This window comes from Physeter macrocephalus, chromosome 18, assembly GCF_002837175.3.
Source record: "Physeter macrocephalus isolate SW-GA chromosome 18, ASM283717v5, whole genome shotgun sequence".
NCBI lineage: Eukaryota > Metazoa > Chordata > Mammalia > Artiodactyla > Physeteridae > Physeter > Physeter macrocephalus.
Genome location: NC_041231.1, coordinates 67,396,815 through 67,416,237, shown reverse-complemented (window position 1 = coordinate 67,416,237; position 19,423 = coordinate 67,396,815). Strand labels below are relative to the sequence as shown.

The following is a 19,423-nucleotide window of genomic DNA, read 5'->3' as shown; positions in this document are numbered from 1 at the left end:
GTAAATGGGTTGAGTGTAGAGCGAGGAGGAATCTAGTGAAAACTGAGACTAAGAGGTAGCCCAGTCTCGGGGTATTCTGCTATTAATGATAATTTACTAACCTGTCCTGGGTCCTCACCTGGTCTGACTGCTTCAGCATCTCTGGGTTTGCCCTCACCCCCTGTCTTCCATCATCTCTGTATGAATTTATATGCCTTCACAACAGCATTGTTTGGTTTACAGTGAAAGTTCCAAGTGTCCAGGTGGCATTTCTCTACCCCCTATTCTGTGATGTTCAGTTCAGTTCAGTCTCCTAGTTCTGGGTCATTCTACTTTGAGATGTGGGTAAATCTGAGAGCAGAAACTGTCACCAAAGAATAGAAATGGGATTTCAATAGACTAGATCCACTGTACAGTTTCTGCTATAAAGCAAGTAGCACAAACTGAATAACATTCAATAAGGAAAAGTAATCTTTCTTCTCCTGACACATTGTGGCAGACCTGAGCTCTGGGAAACCATGTTCATACACTGGCCTGGCCTGGAAGTGTTTTTGACCTAGTAGTGAGAACTGCCCTGTAAACGTACCGTGTGAGAGGAGGTGAGCTCAGGGTCTCTCTCCTCTGCCATCTTGACTGATCTACAAGAATTAAAACAAACAGAAACAAACAAATAAACAAAAAACCCATATAATGTAAGTGCATTGGTTTTGCACAGATGGAATCAAAGTGTTAGAGAGCATAGAGGAGGCGAACCTCACCTAAGAGCGTGCAGGTGCATTAGAGAATGTACAAGTCAGGACTAGAGTAGGAAATGACCCTGGAGTAAAGGTTACTAGCATGTTAATGAAACCTTTGCATTTCCTCTACTGTGAACTCATTATTCTTGCCCTTTGTTCACTTTTCTAACAGTCTTCATTTTTAAGACTAAACCCCAGTTTATTGTTGGCTTCATAAATTTATTTTTAATGGTTTTGATCTGGGCAATACTATAACTTTTATTCAAAATTTTTAAAGTTCTATTTCTTAAGTAATTAAGTCAAAGATCTACCTGGAAGATATTTGGGTGATGATGTGTGGTGATGATCTAATTTTTTCCTCCAGACTCTGAGCTAAAAGCACCAAGACCACATAATCAATAATCCATTCCTTCCTTACTCTTTGAAATGTATTTTTTATAGCTTATTAAATTCTTACATAAATTTATTATGGTTTAATTCTGAGGTGCCCTGTTCAAAATACACACTGTCTATCATTCAATTTCTACCACTTTATTTTAATATTACATGGTATTCACATTGCTGCATGGCTCTCATTTTTTCAATATTTATCTATTTATTTTCCTAATGAGATTAAAACAAACAAACTCAGAGCAACTTAATTGGAACTTGAATGTTTTATTTATAAAGAAGATAACATAAACTTTCTTACTTTTTAAAGACTATTATTAAGTACCTGCACTTATTTTTCTTTAGAGAAATGCTAGTTTTCAAGGATTTCATTTTTATAGAACTTTTTTTCTCTTCCCTATATCCTAAGATTTCTATATCTTTCTTAAATGCGACTTTTAAATATGAAGCTATTTGACTGCTAAACTGTTATTTTATTTCACTTTCATTACCAGGTTGAGGTATTTTAGTAGTAAATACTATTAAAAATAAAAGAAGTATTAAAAGGATAATTTAATTAAAGTGATTAAAGAATATACTACTTTTCAAACTTAAAATATCTTATCCATCTAAGATCTGTAAAGGACCCGGATTTTATCTACCCAATAACCTAATGTAAAAGAAGAGAGTATATTGATAGAGTGATAGAGATTTTCCGGAGATTCCCATGCTGTCTAGTTGCGGAATCAATGCTAAGCTCAGCGACTTCAATACTAATCTTGTTTAGTAGACCCCTGGGACACAACAGTGTTACGAGTATGTGTGTTGAAGTCAGACAATCTATATCAAAAATCTCTTGCTGCCATTTACTGAGATGTGTTTAGCCTTTTGTAACCTGGGGATAAAATGACGCCTGTGAGGAATAAATAGGATCATGCATACACAGTACTTGTATGCTTGACATATGGAAGCATTCAATAAATATTTACTATTATTAGTAATAATATCAAAAAGTATGGCTTTCAGTTATTGGGAAAGTATACTTTACTTTCTTGCTAAGATGAGTTTTAATGTCTCTGGATACTTAAGATTTGGGGGGCCTGGGTGATGGAGCTTTATTAGTCCCTGGTACAGGGTTATCTTCGAAATTCAGCTTAATACATTACTTTTGGTGATTCTGTTTTAAAAGCGAATACCTTCGTGGTAGGTGTTGTCCTTAAAATTTCAAATATGATAGAATTCACAATGGAGGTTAGGTAAAGCATACGCTTGTGAATTTCCTGACATGTGGTGGTATTGGGGAGACATCGGAAATAGGAAGTAGAGTGGCTTCTGACTTCTTTTGTCAGGAAGAAGTATGGATTGGTTGTCCCTTGAAAGAGAGAGCACTTTCAGGATAATCACAGCACATTTTTAGAAAGTATATAATACAAGCTTACCATGTTGGAATCTAGGATCAGGATTTTATCTTACGCTCCAGAAAACATAATCTACAGGACAATTCTGATGAATGAATGAATGAACTGGGAGATTTTCATAAAAGGCGTGTGTTGCTATGGTGATTTATAATGTCTTCTCTGAACAGAAACATGTAGGATATGACAAACTCCTTCAATATGACCAAAGAGAAGGTAGGGCCAAGTCTATGTTACACTAAAAGGGGAAAGGTTGCAGAAAAAATGAATTTCACAGATGATGAATGAGTGCTATTTGTGATACTAAGTGACAAATTTGATTTACTTTGATCCTCAAAATAAATGTATCAAATATTATTCTTTTCCATCCCCATGATTCTAATCATTAGGTTCATTACATTTTGGATATAAATGAGTTGGTTGGATGTGATGAATGCAACCCTGATTGGAATATTGTTATCATGACCAAGCTGTTCTGCCTGCTCCACACTTTTTCATTTTAGTCCATCTTGTTCACCATCACCAGCTTTATCTTTCTATGGTTGCCTACAATCCTTCCCCTTCCAAACCTTTCATGACTCCTCTATGAAGAAACAAAAGGCAAACCCTGGTATTATCTCTTTCTCTTCTCTCAGGTGTGCCCCTTTCTTCTTGGTATCTTCTGCAAATTACTCAAGGCTGATCATGCCCTTCCTCTTCACAGCTGGAAATGACTCCATCCATTTCTGTCTTCTCCTCGTCCTACTTTTTGTCGCTAATGTTATAGGTTGCTCCTTAGATACTAGTGACAATTTAGTCACTTACCATATAATTTTGAACTGTTACTTAACCTCTTGGGGCTTTAGTTGCCTTATCTATAAAGCAAAGAAATTGGATTAGAATCAGATTAATTTGGGGAACTGTATGGTCTTGACTATTCAACTCTGTCATTTATAGATATAGATAATATTTAGAAGAATGAGCTTGACTGTTCCATAACTGAGTCACTTTGCTGTACATCTGAAACTAACACAACATTGTAAATCAACTATACTTCAATTAAAAAAAAAATAACAAACAAACAAACAGGCTGTGGGCCAGATTTAGCCTGTGAGTCATATACTCCAACCCCTGAAGTCTCCTTTCAGTGCTAAGATTTTTATAAGAAAATAGAAAGCCATTTCTATTCCTAACATCAAAGGGCTGAAGTTTTCCCTCATGGTGTGTCATCATTAGATATTACCCTAGTTCTTTGTCATTGATGATGATGGATAGTTTTGGTCCTGCAATCTCTCCCCAGTACATTTCACATGGTGTGGACATCTTAACACATATTCTGGGATACGTCTCCCAGTTTCACAGCAGATCATTCTGACCAGAGCATAAACTGGGTACAACCTTGTCATCAATTTCCTCCACAATCCTTTTATAGGTCAAATTAAATGTGATAGTATACTCAGCAATCTTTTTGCTTCCTGAAATATTAGGAGAGGGTAGTGTAAGCAATATGTCAGCAGTTCAATAAACAGTGTTGTTTGGATGATTAATAAGTGAGGAGTGCACAATACACACCATCTTCTCTGACATTTTCATACAAAATAATTATCTTTCAGAAATCTCCATCTACTTCTTCAATCAATGATAAAGTTTGTAGCTCCTTGGCAGAATGCATCAATAAAGGTACCCAGTCTTAGATTCGGTGCACCCTGGCTTAATGTACATTTTGTTTCAGTAGAAAGTGAAGGGGAATGGGTAAGACCCTCATTTTATTTTGCTTTCCCATGCTGTCTATTTTCATTTACCTCTGATCTTGCATTAATTAGCACTTTATGATGGCTCTCGTCATATTCAACACTGCCATGCTCACCAAGCCTGAGTATTTTTTTGAATACTTACTAAATGTCTCTGCTAGAACATTCATAAGACAAAAAAAGCCTGTGTATCTCTGCTTCATTATTACTGCAGTTATCTTTCAAATCTTTGTGTTAAAGGGACCTAATCATCTATCTGCTGTCTCACCTTTAGAAGTGAAGTCCTATATCCAGAGTAGTCATATCATTGTTATTGACTTGAAACTCATCTGGTGGTTTCTTTATACTTGTATCCTATCTGACTTTCATTTCCTTAATAAGAAGGGTTGGAGTTTCATATCAGGCTCTCTTATGTATCTGTTCCCTGTTTTCCTCCAAAATTTCCTGTTCTAGTTGTCTGTACTGCATCAAGTTTCTTTACATGTCCACTGTTTAGAAACTTTGCTTTTTATCTGTCTGGATCTATATTCACTAATACGGAATTGGTCTGCCCAGAAAACATGAATTTGAGTTCCTCTTGTCAGTCTATTGGGTACATGCTGCGACCCCAGAAGTAACAGATTACCAGAAGCATTGCAACATTTTGATCTAGATGATTGGGCTATAGTGTAATATACCTACCACCAATATAAAATAATTTTTTTTCTTCTTGTAACTCCAAATTCTTAGCTGGAGGTGAGATCTGCTTTAAAGAAGTTGATTCCTAAGCAAATATGATCTTGACGTGTGAGTTTGAAAACAAATGTTCTTGTCACAGAAGAATTCCTCACTCTACAGAAAGTCTCTTTCACAATTATTTCTAATTATCATCAGCTTTCCTTGGTTCTTTCAGTGGTTTACCTGTCAGAAACCCTGAAAATCCATGAATTTAAAGGTTTATATGCAGAACCACTCAAAAGAAGATGAAGCAACTCTGTGATTACAATCTTGGCGATGATCAATCAACCTGGTCATCAGGAACACATCTCTCTATAGTGTGAAGTGTACCCCAAGATTCGCCACATTTGATGTACCTCCCTACTCATTCAACCTTGAAATTCTGCAGTTAACCTTGACTCCTTCTTCTTCCTTTCAGTCAAAATAAATTAGCCAATAAATTCCTCCCTTTTATCTCCAAAATAGCTCTCGAATCTGTGCCCTCTTTTCATTCCCACTGCCAGTGTACTTGCTCAAAAAATACCTATGGAGGGTTGCCTGTGTGATAGTCACTATCCCAGATGTTGGAGACACAGCTGTTAAAAGAATCAACATTTGCTTGAGAGAGCTTACATTCTTATTCAGCATTTCATTATGTCTTGCTTTAATGAAAATATTCATCTTAAGCTTTCAGTCTCCTCCCCCTTGGAATCTATCCCCATGCTAACACCAGAGTTGTCTCTGTGAAAAACTCCTTGGATCATGTCACATCCCATATGTGGATGACTCTTTACCACCACTTTATAAATGCCAAGCTCGGTAGCCTTGAGTGCTCTTTACGGGCTGAGCCAAATCTGCTTTTCTAACTTTATTTCCAGCCACTCCCACCTCTGTTCTCCAGTCACACTGAACCAAGTGCTGCTCTAAGAATAGGCTGAGATGAGGTTTTCATTGCTCTCTTGTGACTTTGCACTTACTGTACCTACAATTCTACACTCCCATTTCCACCTGAAGAATTTCTACTCCACTCTGTGAAGGTAGTTGTCTTTGTCCTCCACAGTTAATTTCCTCACCTGTAACTCATAGAAAAATTGTGAAACCTGCTTTTATAAAGGTAGCAATTATAGAATTCAAATTATTTTTATACTTGTTTGTGTTTTTATTTCCCAACGTCATTCCCATTAGATTATCAGCTTCTTGAAGGCAGAAGATACATTTTCTTTGTACTAAAGAGTAGTTTGCTGAATAAAGGCAGAAATAAATGGATGAAGTACACAAGAGATGCGGTACTTTCATTATTAAAAGGGATACTTATAGGAATATCAATATTACTTTAAGAAAATTGTATATTCACTTTTCTCTTATTTACCATGTCTAATACGACCACATTGTATAAATTGACCTCGATGGCAAAATCAAACAAAACCAAGGAAGAGAAAAAAAATTATCTTTTAAAGTCTTATACAATGTACTTATTCAGTTCCAATTATTTTACTATCTAGGGAGAGCTTAAAATAGGGTTTTAAGAAGTCTAGTATTGTTTAGCACCGTTGTCTGAAACAAACAACATCCTTTTCAAAGGGAATAACCTTAGCTATGCAAAATCTTACATCATTCTTTAATGTTTACTTTGCAGAATTTATGGTATCTCCAAGAAAAACTTTTAATATTATGCAAAAGAGTAGTGTTTCCAGAACTAGCTAAAAATGAGCGTATAAGAATAATCCAGAAGGAAGAGCTTAAGTGATCATGTGCTTGAAGTGAGAGATGTAACAATAGACTCAGTGTAGGAACTATCGCTCCTCAGGCATCATCAGGTAATATGGTAATGAGCTGCGAGCTGCCTGGAGTTTTCCAATACCAGCATTTCCCCAGGAGTCACTAAATTGTAAGAAAAAAGGAAGATTAATGGGTCTTAACAAACAGTGGAAATGATTTAATTTAATGAGGTAGAAAAAATGAAAAGAATAGTATAAGTTCATAGGCAGTTGAATCCCTCGAGACAAGACAGCTGCTCTTAAGGTCTCTCCAGCTGGTGAACCTATAGTACAGTAGTTTTATTTTTTTTTAATTAATTAATTAATTTATTTATTTATTTTTGGCTGTGTTGGGTCTTCGTTGCTGTGCGTGGGCTTTCTCTAGTTGTGGCGAGCAGGTCTACTCTTGGTTGCGGTGGCTTCTCTTTTGCAGAGCACAGGCTCTAGAGCACAGGCTCTGTAGTTGTGGCACATGGGCTTAGTTGCTCGGCAGCATGTGGGATCTTCCCGGAACCAGGGATCAAACCCGTGTCCCCTGCATTGGCAGACGGATTCTTAACCACTGCTCCACCAGGGAAGTCCCTGTACAGTTGTTTTAGATGAACAAGTTTAAGGAAACAATCTCGGCAGAAGACAGCTAAGGTTCTGGTTCGTCTAAACAAATGTTTTTGAATAGTCCTAAATGAAGAGGTATAATGGAAGGAAAGAAGTGTGTACATAGGCTTAGAGCAAGTATGACTGTAATGAAAATCCTCGTGACCTCAAAGACACCCACTGCCTGACAAGAAGATATTTGTGAAAATATATACATATTTTTAAAATTTTCAACCTGTTGGTACAATGGGAAAAGTTCAGTACCACAATTCAGGGAAGTATATATATGGGAAAAATGCCCTTCATAGGTCAAAAATAGAGGGACTATCTCTGTAAATGAATAATAGTAGTTTTCTCCTTTTGTACGAGTTAACATTTATCTTTGTTTGGATAAAGCTTTTAATTACATGAATTCACTGTTAAACCAATGAAAAATTTTCTGTGGTCAAGTGATTTTTCCCAGTCGTTCAGAACCTGGGGTATTTAGAAAATAACCCACTCACCTATTTTTCTACAACACCCCTTTTCGACTTTATGGGATATTTGATTACCATCTGAGGAACAGTCTACAGAAGATAGAGGAAACAAAAGTTAGCTGAAGGTCGCAGTGCAAACATTAGACCCTCTGATGGATGAAACTTGCTTGTCATTTGACACAGAGGTTGTAACATAGGAGAACTGAACATTAGCTTCTGTGATGAGCTGTGGTATTTTCTTTCCAACTGAATTTTGCATAAAGGTCAACATCCTTTGTTTATAATTTTTTTCACAAGCATCCAAGCCCCTGAAACTATCAGCTTCAGCAGACTTATTTTCCTTTTCCTCCTTCACCTTTATCTGAAGCCTTGATTAACTTTTTCTGTCCATTTTGAGAATGTTTATAATAATTTTAATGCTAGCATTCTCCCTGGGTTAAAAATGGTGCTCAAAATAATGCATCTTAAGATTATAATAAATAGCAGTATTTCTTAAAAATAAATTTATAGCAACTCCAAAGAGTTGATAGATTTGCAAGATAGTAATGCTATTATATCATTAAAAATATTATTTAGATAATCATAACAAAATATATAGGAACATATGAAAAATATGGCCATTTGAACAAAAGTGATAGTTTGTATTTCCTAGATATCTCCAAAATAAAGTAGTTTAGTCCACTTTTAACTTACTTGATAATACGACAATAAGAAAAATTATACAACTACATTCTGAAGTGCCTCTCCTCCTTTGTGAGGAAATGTTTCCTTAGAAATACAGTTGACCCTTGAACAACGTTGGGGTTAGGGGTACCGACCCCACACATTTGGAATCCTGCATGTAACTTTATAGTCCACCCTCAGCACCTATAGTCCTCATCCAAGGATTCAACCAACTGCAGACCCTATAGTACTGTAGTATGTATTTAGTTAAAGAAACCCCTGTATAAGTGGACCCGCATAGTTCAAACCCATACTGTTCAAGGGTCCACTGTAGTTAGTCTTTGATCTGCTGTTAATGGAATTATGTGTAGTCATCATTTTGGTAAATCTTAACCCCATATGCAGTTGTGGATCTTCATCCCCCAAAGCAATGTCTCAATATTTCTGAGAGTGCCTAGTGGTATCTAAAATGGACTTAATAATAAATGCAATACTTACTTCATAGTGTATTTTACCTGTATGTCTTCCAATTCCCTCTGTTATACTACTTTGTCTTCCCATGCACCATTCTCAATGCAGTGGAGCCCAGGAAGTTAGAAATATCTTACAAAGTGGGAAAGAAACCTTTATCCACTTTTGGTATTACCCTCTATTTGATTATCATTAAAGTGTTTTATGGAATATACAGTTTTTAGTGAAATAGCTCTATCAGGTTTTAATAACAAGTCTGATTTGCTTCTTCCCCAACTCCAAACTTAGCTGAGTTCAGTGTGGAGCTAAGTTTGGATGTATCTGAGTGGCAGGGAACAAATCATACTCTCAATGGCTCTTCCTCGCTTTTGATGAGGGCTTAATTACTGGATCAAACTTGCTATGTATGAATACCTCTTTCTTGATTGGGAGTTCTTTCTTATGAGGCTCCTTAATGCCTCAAGCAAGATGGATCTCAACTTCTCACCATGTCTGGTGGGATCTCAGATATGGGGTTCCTCTCCTGCCTGTATTGTTTTGGAGTCATACGATTCCTTAAATTCTTCTGATTTAGTCTTGTATTGATATTTTGTATTTCATGTAAATAGCTAAAGTAACTAGTGTTCAGACTGCCTGAAAGGAAGTTTGCTTGAGTGGTACAGGCTTCCTGAAATTGTCATAGTAGTAAAATAGTAATAATATAATATAATAATATAATATAATAATAATATAATATAATAATAGTAAAAAATGAGCAACTCAAGGTTTCAGATATGATCACTGCTTGAAGTACACAATGACCTTAGAAGATTTGGGGGCACATAGTATGATTGGTAAATTTTTTCAATGGTGATAGCTTTTTTTAGAAAAGTTACAAGGAAGTAGGTACAATTACAAAACTGCAAAATGATTTTGAAAACTGAACCAGTTTGAACTTACATGTTAAAGTGCCTAGAATATTTGAAAGCCTAAAGTGTTTCAGTCCACTGCTCTGTGCATCAGATATCTAAAAAAGACATGGCAATCAGTGCAATTAGCAGTCCTAGTCTCCATCAGGAACAAAATAAAGAAAAATTGTTCTTTAGTGTTTTCCTACTTCCCAAATCACTTTTTCCTTCCCTCACTCTCGTACCAAAGGATCCAAATGCATTATTGCATACTCTCTTGAATGCCCCAAGATCCTTACAATAAACCTGTCATCTTTAAGCAATACTTTTATGCTGTGGTGCCATCATTCTGTTTTATACCCTATGAAAAACAGCTTTCTGGCAAATGGACATGTTGAAAATATTTGAACAACAAATTTGTACCTCTTCCAGAATGTTCTTTTATACAATGGCATACCACTCTGACGTTGAGATTTGGGGTATTAGGAATGAATTGATGTGGGCAGGAATATTTTCTCATAATCCACCAAAGTGCATGAAAGTGGTGGTCAATATACTTTCTCCACATAAAACTGATGTCATTCAGGACACACTGTAGTTGGGGACTGTATATTTATAAGAGAAGCAATATGGCATATTAAGAACATGAGATTTGGAGTGCTGGCTCAACAACATTCTGTGATCTTGGACAGGTCTTGATATTTCATTAGTAAATAGAACATGTTAGTAACATCTATGTCACTGGGTTTAGTCAAGAGAAAAAAAACGAGGTATTGTAGGCCTGCATATTTTATGAACAGTTACCTGCTACATTGAGAATGGCTCAGTACTGAGAATATAGAATTTGATTTCTATATGTACATGTATATATAGAAATGCCACATTAGGCATACAGCCATTTTCTAGAATAATATATGCATATGAATATTTTTACATAAATGCTCTTTTCTACAACAGTTATCTTTATTTACATTATGTTTTTTATCAGTAGTCTTGGGGATTTTTAGCAGAGTTTCAGAAGGTGAGATAGGAAGAGGGGAGGCATCTTTAAGTACTTTAAAACCCATGCATCCCAGCTGCCCTAAGACTTACATCCTCTGGTCAAAGAGTTTGATTTCAAGCCATTTGGACATAGATGACTATATTCTGAAGAAGTCAATGAAGTTTTGGTTAAAAAGAAAATGATACATGCAGATTTCTGTAGGCAATGATGATAGTTCCATAATAAAACATAGTGAGGCAAAAAGAAAAGAAAAGATATAATTCTGATAATAATTTGAATTTTATCAAGATGCAACTCAAACATTTTTAACCATGTCAATATTTTTTATTGTTATTTTTAGATGGGGCACACTGAGAGGAGCACAGGGTTGGAAAGAAAAATTTTGGGTATGTAATGCTTTCCAATTAAATTTCTACTGTGAAGTGAGTATTTTAGAATCATCTGTGTCTGTATTCCCAGCTTTGTATTATTTAGTCATATCCTAAGTCACTGTAATATCATTTGTAATACTGGTATTTTCTCCAACAGAAAATCCATTATAATCATTTATATTATAGTAATATTTTTCAACTCCTCTTATTTCAAATTGTAACAGATGAATCAGTATTATTTTTCAAAATGAGAATCAACAGAATAACTTTTGTTCTATTATCACCTTTATTACAATTAAAGAAATGATTAAAGTTCTCTTATATGTGTCAATCAACTTTGTATTCTTATATTATTTTTGCTATGGGTGATGCTTTTGTAATGTTAGTATCAAATATACATATATATATAGTTTTGTTTTTGTTTTTGTCAACTATAACATACACATGATTCTTTACTGAGAAAAAACTAATATCTAGTCTAAAAAATAATAAAAATTTATATGTAAGAAAGTTTGAAGAAGATTGGAATATATTACCTCAAATATTCAGTTGATTACAATAAAGAAAATTATCCCGGGTCCTTATATTATATACCTTTTTTTCCCCCAGAAATAAAGTTTAGGTAATGATATTCATCATAGAATTTGAACTTGAATGTATGCATTAGAGGGCATATTATAACTTATAAAACACTAAATATTAGGGCATGTGCTCACTCAAGTGACTCTTGTTAATTAGATTTCTCCACAAGGCACTCACAAAAATCAATCACCCAAGTATGTGGTCACCACTCGTATTTGTCTTGTTGACATATGGAGGTGTTATGCTTTTGAGTAGAATGATGTTTCTTTGTATTTGAACTGAGCTTTCTTAAATATCATTTTCCTTATTAAAATAGCTTGAGATAGTCAATAAAATTAGTGTTCAATAGTTAACATTTATGATATGTGAAAGAGAATATATTATTTGAGCCTCCTGGAATATTTCTGAATGCAGAATAATGTGAGTAGATAAGGGTGGGGGGAAGGCAGAGTGAAATCATCTACAGCATTGCCAAACCCAGGTAAGAGAAGCCTGAAGAGAGCCTGAAACACGCACATGGTAAGTACAGCCCTGAAATATTTGAAACCAGGTACAATTAAGTTTAACCAAAACTTTTATCTAGCCCTGATCCTACTCAGTTCTTTACTAAATTGAGGGGATTAGTCCCTTACCATATCTCTCTAGGAGAAGAAAAGGCTAACCTTCTTTGGAAAATAATCTCAGTGTCAATCTCTATGTAGTCCACCCTCCATATCTGAGGGTTCTGCATCCACAGATTCAACCAACTGTGGATCAAAAATATTTTTAAAATTCCAGAAAGTTCCAAAAAGCAAAACTTGTATTTGCTGTACACGGGCAATTATTTACATACCACTTACATTGCATTTACAACTATTTACATAACATTTACATTGCATTAGGTATTATAAGTAACCCGGAGATGGTTTAAAGCATACGAGAGGCTGTGTGTAGGTTATATGCAAATAGTATGCCATTTTATATAAGGGACTTGTCAACTAAAAAAATTGCACAATGTGAGGGTTGTGAGTTAAGTTTTATTTGGGGCAAAATAGGGACTATAGCTCAGGAGACAGCATCTCAGATAGCTCTGAAGAACTGCTCAGAAGAGATAAGGAAGAGGTCTGTATATATATGATTTCGGTGATGGGAGAATACATGTAATCAAGCACACATTTTTGCAGAAGGTTGCTGCTAGTTTCATGAAGGTTACTGCTAGTCACAAGGAGCAGATGTCTCCATTCAGGATTTTAGTGCTTTTCTAGATATGAGAAGATGCAAGAATTTGGGCTCATAAAATCTTCTTCTGAAAATATCTAACTTTGTGCACCTGGTCAACTATAACAAGATGGTCTTCAGTCCCTACTATGATGCGATCCTCAGTAAGATCCTTGTCAGACCCTAACACCTATGCTCCCTACAGCAGCAATGTTACCCACTTGACCTGTTCTCAGCTTGACCTTCTAATTATCTGAAGGCCTGTTCTGCCAGTTTTTCCCAGAGCACAGGATGCCTCATTCCTGATCTCCACCCTGAGCTCCTTTCAGGTGTGTTGAAGCTCAGAGGCTGAAGTGGCTAATGACTTTATCCTTGTAGAGGCAGATGTCAGGTGTCAGTTTTTAGTTGGCAGACTTGAGCATCTGTGGATTTTGGTGCAGGGAGAGTGGGGTCCCCTGGAACCAATCCTCCACTGATACCAAGGGACAACTGTAATTATTATGGCAAAGTATCCAGCATGCATTTAAACATTTTGAGACATGTAGCAGAAAAATGTGACCAATAACCAAGGGAAAATACTATCAATAGAAGCAATAGATGTAATAACCATTGTAAAAATTTTTTTTAAATATGAATGAAACGATAGAGAATTTCAACAAATGATTTCAATATACAAAAAGAGAAGAATTATTATAGGTGTGAGTGCAATGTCTGAAATTAAGAACTCAACGTATGGGTTAAATAGCAGGCAGAATTAGATATCTTAAATAAATGCAATAAAATATATCCAACTTGCAGTACACAGAGGAAAATATAATGAAAAATCCAGAACAGTGGGAAGAGACGAGTGGGACACAATCAAATGTTTTAACATACATGTACCTGTATTCTCAGAAGTATGAGAGAGAGAATGAAGCAGAACCAATATTTAAAGAACTGATGACCAAAAGTTTTCCAAAATAGAAAGACACCAACCTAAATTTGGAAGCTCAATAAACTCTAAGTAGGAGAAGCTAGAATTTTATATCCAGCGGCAACTTTCTTCAAAGAAGGCAAATCAGAAACATTTTCATTCAAACAAAAACTAAGATAATACAGCATCAAAAATATACAGCAAAAGTTACAGAAGAAAAGAGAAAGACAAGTCCACAATTTGGTTGTATATTTCAACACATCTCACTTATTATTTCATAGAGTAAGCAGCTAAAATATAGGTAAAGATGTAGAAGATTAAAAAAACTATTAGCTATCTTTATGTAATTAAAATTCATAGAATACTAGACACAACTATTAATGAATATACATTCTTTTAGTGCATATGGAATAGTTGCCAAAGTTTCCAAAGCATATGGTCACATATGCTGGGTCATAAGGTAAGTTCAACAAACTGAAAGGATTGAAATTTTACAGAGTATGCTATGTCAAAACTTGTGTTACTTAGCTAAAGCAGTATTTAATGTAATAGAAGATGCATGTATTTGAAAAAAAGAAAGGTTAAAATCAATGCATATATTAAAAAAGGAAAAATAGTAATCCAGTTATCTAGATAAAGAACTCAAACCTCCAAAAAATAGAATGAAATGTTATGTAAAGGAGAAGGGCAGAAATCAATGAAAAAAAGTGGACATAAAATAGAGAACATCAAGAGGGCAAAGATTTGATTCTTTGAAAAGATTAAATTCCTAGGAAGATTCATAAAGAAACCAAGAAAGGACTTCCCTGGTGGTGCACTGGTTGAGAGTCTGCCTGCCAATGCAGGGGACATGGGTTCATGCCCCGGTCCAGGAAGATCCCACATGCCGCAGAGCAGCTGGGCCCATGAGCCATGGCTGCTGAGCCTGCGTGTCCAGAGCCTGTGCTCTGCAACGGGAGAGGCCACAACAGAGGAAGGCCCGCATACCACAAAAAAAAAAAAAAAAAAAAAAAAAGAAACCAAGAGAGAAAAAAATTTAACATAGAAATGAAAAAGAGGACTTTCTTCAGTTTCATTAGATATTAAGTAGGTAATATAAGATGCTATGCAAGCATTATGCCAATATATTTGAAAATATAGATGAAATGAATAAACTCCTTGGAAAGCAAAGCATCAAAACTCACACATGGTGAAAATAGAAAAGTCTAGTTATAATACTATTTGAAAAGCTGATTCTGTATTAAAAAGAAACTCTTACAAAAAGCACCAGTCTCTAATTGCTTCACTGGTAAATTCTTCCAAACATTTAAACAACAAATGAAATCAATTTTATGTCAATATCTTTTAGGAAATAGAGAAAAAAACAGTTCCCAACACACTTCATGAACCAGCACAGCACCAATACCAAAATTTGAGAGGGACAACACAAGAAGAAAAACTACTGGGAATATCTCTTATGAACACAAAATTCTACACAAAATATCACATCTGTAAAATATATTAAAAGGACAATATATTATGATCAAGTGAGGTCTATCACAGGAGTGCAAAGTTGGTTTTATATGTAAAAGCAATGAATATAGCTCATCACATGCCAGACAAAAGATGGAAAAATAAACATGATTATCTTAATTGGTACAGAAGATGCAATAATAACAGTTTTTTTGCCACCTGCCCCCTCACAGGTACTCTCATAAATCCTTTCCAAACACAGTAACTTCAAGATCATTAGGAAAAAACAATTTCTGATTTCTAGACTCTCTTCTACAGGGCTCACATGATTAGCTTAGGCAGAATAATCTCCCTTTTAATTAACTCACAGTCATTTGATTGGGAATTTGAATCACATCTTCCAAATCTGTTCAACTTTGTGAGATAACATAACCTAATCACAGAAGTGATATCCCATTATATTCTCAGGTCCTTCCCACACCCAGATGGAAAGGATTATATGGGGAAACTACACCAGGGAGGAGGAATTTGGGGGTCATTTTAGAATTCTGCTGACCAAAGAAGTCATTTATGATCAAAAACCTCAGCAAATTAGGAATAGAACCTACCTTCCTTCACCTTATAAACTTTATCCACAAAAACCCTATAGCTAACATCATAATTAATGGTAAAATACTGAATGCTTTTCCCTTATCACTGAAAAATAAAACATTCATTGTCAACGTTTTTATCAACATTTTACTGAAGGTTCCACCTAGTGCAGTAAAACAAACAAATGAACAAAAAATAAAGGGGGGTGTGGAAAGAAATATAACTGATGTTATTTGCAGATGACATAAGTATGAATATGGAAAATCAAAAAATATACATAGAAATAAACTATTAGAAACAGTAAGCATATTTAACAAGCTTTCTTGATATTAGAAAAATATAAAAAAAATTATCGTTCTATATAGTAACAAGAAAGAATGGGAAATTAAAAATAAACATGACCTAAAATGATGTAACTAGACCAGTCCCTCCCATCAGAAAACTTCCACAAGCCTCTTAGATAGCCTCATCCACCAGAGGGCAGACAGTAAAGCAAGAAGAACTACAATCCTGCAGCCTGTGGAACAAAAACCACATTCACATAAAGAGAGAAAAGATGTAAAGGCAGAGAGCTATGTATCAGATGAAGGAACAAAATAAAACCCCATAAAAACAACTAAATGAAATGGAGATAGGAAATAGTAATCAAATTGGCAAAAATTAAAGACAAAGAAAAATTATTGAAAGCAGCAAGGGAAAAACGACAAATAACATACAAGAGAACTCCCATAAGGTTAACAGCTGATTTCTCAACAGAACTCTACAAACCAGAAGGCAGTGGCATGACATATTTAAAGTGATGAAAAGGAAGAACCTACAACCAAGATTAATCTACCCAGCAAGGATCTCATTCAGATTCAATGGAGAAATCAAAAGCTTTACAGACAAGCAAAAGCTAAGAGAATTCAACACCACCAAACCAGCTCTGCAACAAATGCTAAAGAAACTTCTCTAAGTGGGAAACACAAGAGAAGAAAAGGACCTACAAAAACAAACCCAAAACAATCAAGAAAATGGTAATAGGAACATACATATGGATAATTACCTTAAATGTAAATGGATTAAATTCTCCAACCAAAAGACACAGACTCACTGAATGGATACAAAAACAAGACCCATATATATGCTGTCTACAAGAGACCCACTGCAGAACTAGGGACACATACAGACTGAAAGTGAGGGGATGGAAAATATATTCCATGCAAATGGAAATCAAAAGAAAACTGGAGTGGAAATACTCATCAGATAAAATAGACTTTAAAATAAAGAATGGTACAAGAGACAAGAAAGGACACTATGTAATGATCAAGGGATCAATCCAAGAAGAAGATATAAAAATTATAAATATATATGCACCCAACATAGGAGCACCTCAGTACAAAAGGCAACTGCTAACAGCTCTAAAAGAGGAAATTGACAAAACACAATTATAGTGAGGGACATTAACACCTCACTTACACCAATGAACAGATCATACAAACAGAAAATTAATAAGGAAACACAGCTTTAAATGACACAATAGACCAGAGAGATTTAATTGATATTTATAGGACATTCCATCCAAAAACAGCAGATTACACTTTCTTCTCAAGTGCACACAGAACATTCTCCAGGATAGATCACATCTTGGGTCCCAAATCAAGCCTCAGTAAATTTAAGAAAATTGAAATCATATCAAGCATCTTTTCTGACCACAATGCTATGAGATTAGAAATCAATTACAGGGAAAAAAACATAAAAAACACAAACACATGGAGTCTAAACAATATGTTACTAAATAGCCAAGAGATCACTGAAGAAATCAAAGAGAAAGTCAAAAAATACATGGAGGCAAATGACAATGAAAACAGAGCAATCCAAAACCTATGGGATGCAGCAAAAGCAGTTCTAAGAGGGAAGCTTATAGCTACACAAGCCTACCTCAAGAAACAAGAAAAATCTCAAATAAACAATCTAACGTTACATCTAAAGGAACTAGAGGAAGAAGAACAAACAGAATCCAAAGTTAGCAGAAGGAAAGAAATCATAAAGATCAGAGCAGAAACAAATGAAATAGAAACAAAGAAAACAATAGCAAAGATCAATAAAAAGAAAGCAATTACAGAAAGAAGTACAAAAAACAAAAAAAACCCAAAGTTAGCAGAAGGAAAGAAATCATAAAGATCAGGTCAGAAATAAATGAAAAATAAATGAAGGAAACAATAGCAAATATCAATAAACTAAAAGCTGGTTCTTTGAGAAGATAAACAAAATTGATAAACCTTTAGGCAGACTCATCAAGAAAAAGAGGGAGAGGACCTAAATCAATAAAATTAGAAATGAAAAAGGAGAAGTTACAACAGACACCAGAGAAATACAAAGCATCCTCGGAGACTACTACAAGCAACTCTATGCCAATAAAATGGACAACCTGGAAAAAATGGACAAATTCTTAGAAAGGTATAACCTTCCAAGACTGAACCAGGAAGAAAGAGAAAATATGAACAGACTAATCATGAGTAATGAAACTGAAACTGTGATTAAAAATCTTCCAACAAACAAAAGTCTAGGACCAGATGGCTTCACAGGTGAATTCTATTAAACATTTAGAGAAGAACTAACACCCACCCTTCTCAATCTCTTCCAAACAATTGCAGAAGAAGGAAAACATCCAAACTCATTCTATGAGGCCACCATCACCCTGATATCAAAACCAGGGAAAGATACGACAAAAAAAAAAATTACAGACCAATGTCATTGATGAATTTAGATGCAAAAATTCTCAACAAAATACTAGCAAACAGACGCCAGCAACACATTAAAAGGATCATACACCATGATCAAGTGAGAATTATCCCAGAGATGCAAGAATTCTTCAATATACGCAAATCAATCAATGTGATACACCATATTAACAAACTGAAGAATAAAAACCATATGATCATCTCAATAGATGCAGAAAAAGCTTTTGACAAAATTCAAAACCATTTATGATAAAAACTCTCCAGAAAGTGGGCATAGAGGGAAACTACTTCAACATAATAAAGGACATATATGACAAACCCACAGCAAACATCATTCTCAATGGTGGAATACTGAAAGCATTTCCTCTAAGATCAGGAACAAGACAAGGAAGTCCACTCTTGCCACTATTATTTAACAAAATTTTGGAAGTCCTAGCCATGGCAATCAGAGAAGAAAAAGAAATGAAAAGAATAAAAATTGGAAAAGAAGAAATAAAACTGTCACTGTTTGCAGATGACATGATACTATACATAGAGAATCCTAAAGATACCACCAAAAAACTACTAGAGCTAATCAATGGATTTGGTAAAGTTGCAGGAAACAAAATTAATGCACAGAAATCCTATACACTAATGATGAAAACTCTGAAAGAGAAATTAAGGAAACACTCCCATTTACAATTGCAACAAAAAGAATAAAATACCTAGGAATAAACATACTAGGGAGAAAAAAGACCTTTATGCAGAAAACTATAAGACACTGATGAAAGAAATTAAAGATAATACAAACAGATGGAGAGATATACCATGTTCTTTG

The 19,423-nt window shown here is 35.0% G+C and overlaps 1 protein-coding gene across 1 annotated transcript in view; it reads left to right on the top strand.

Annotated features, from left to right (window-relative positions):
* TINAG (tubulointerstitial nephritis antigen) overlaps positions 1-19,423 on the top strand; it is an 87,757-nt gene that overhangs the window by 60,885 nt on the left and 7,449 nt on the right. The window contains exon 10 of the mRNA XM_024122048.2: positions 11,118-11,163. Coding sequence (XP_023977816.1) covers positions 11,118-11,163 — 46 coding nt within the window. The remainder of the gene's footprint in view (positions 1-11,117; positions 11,164-19,423) is intronic.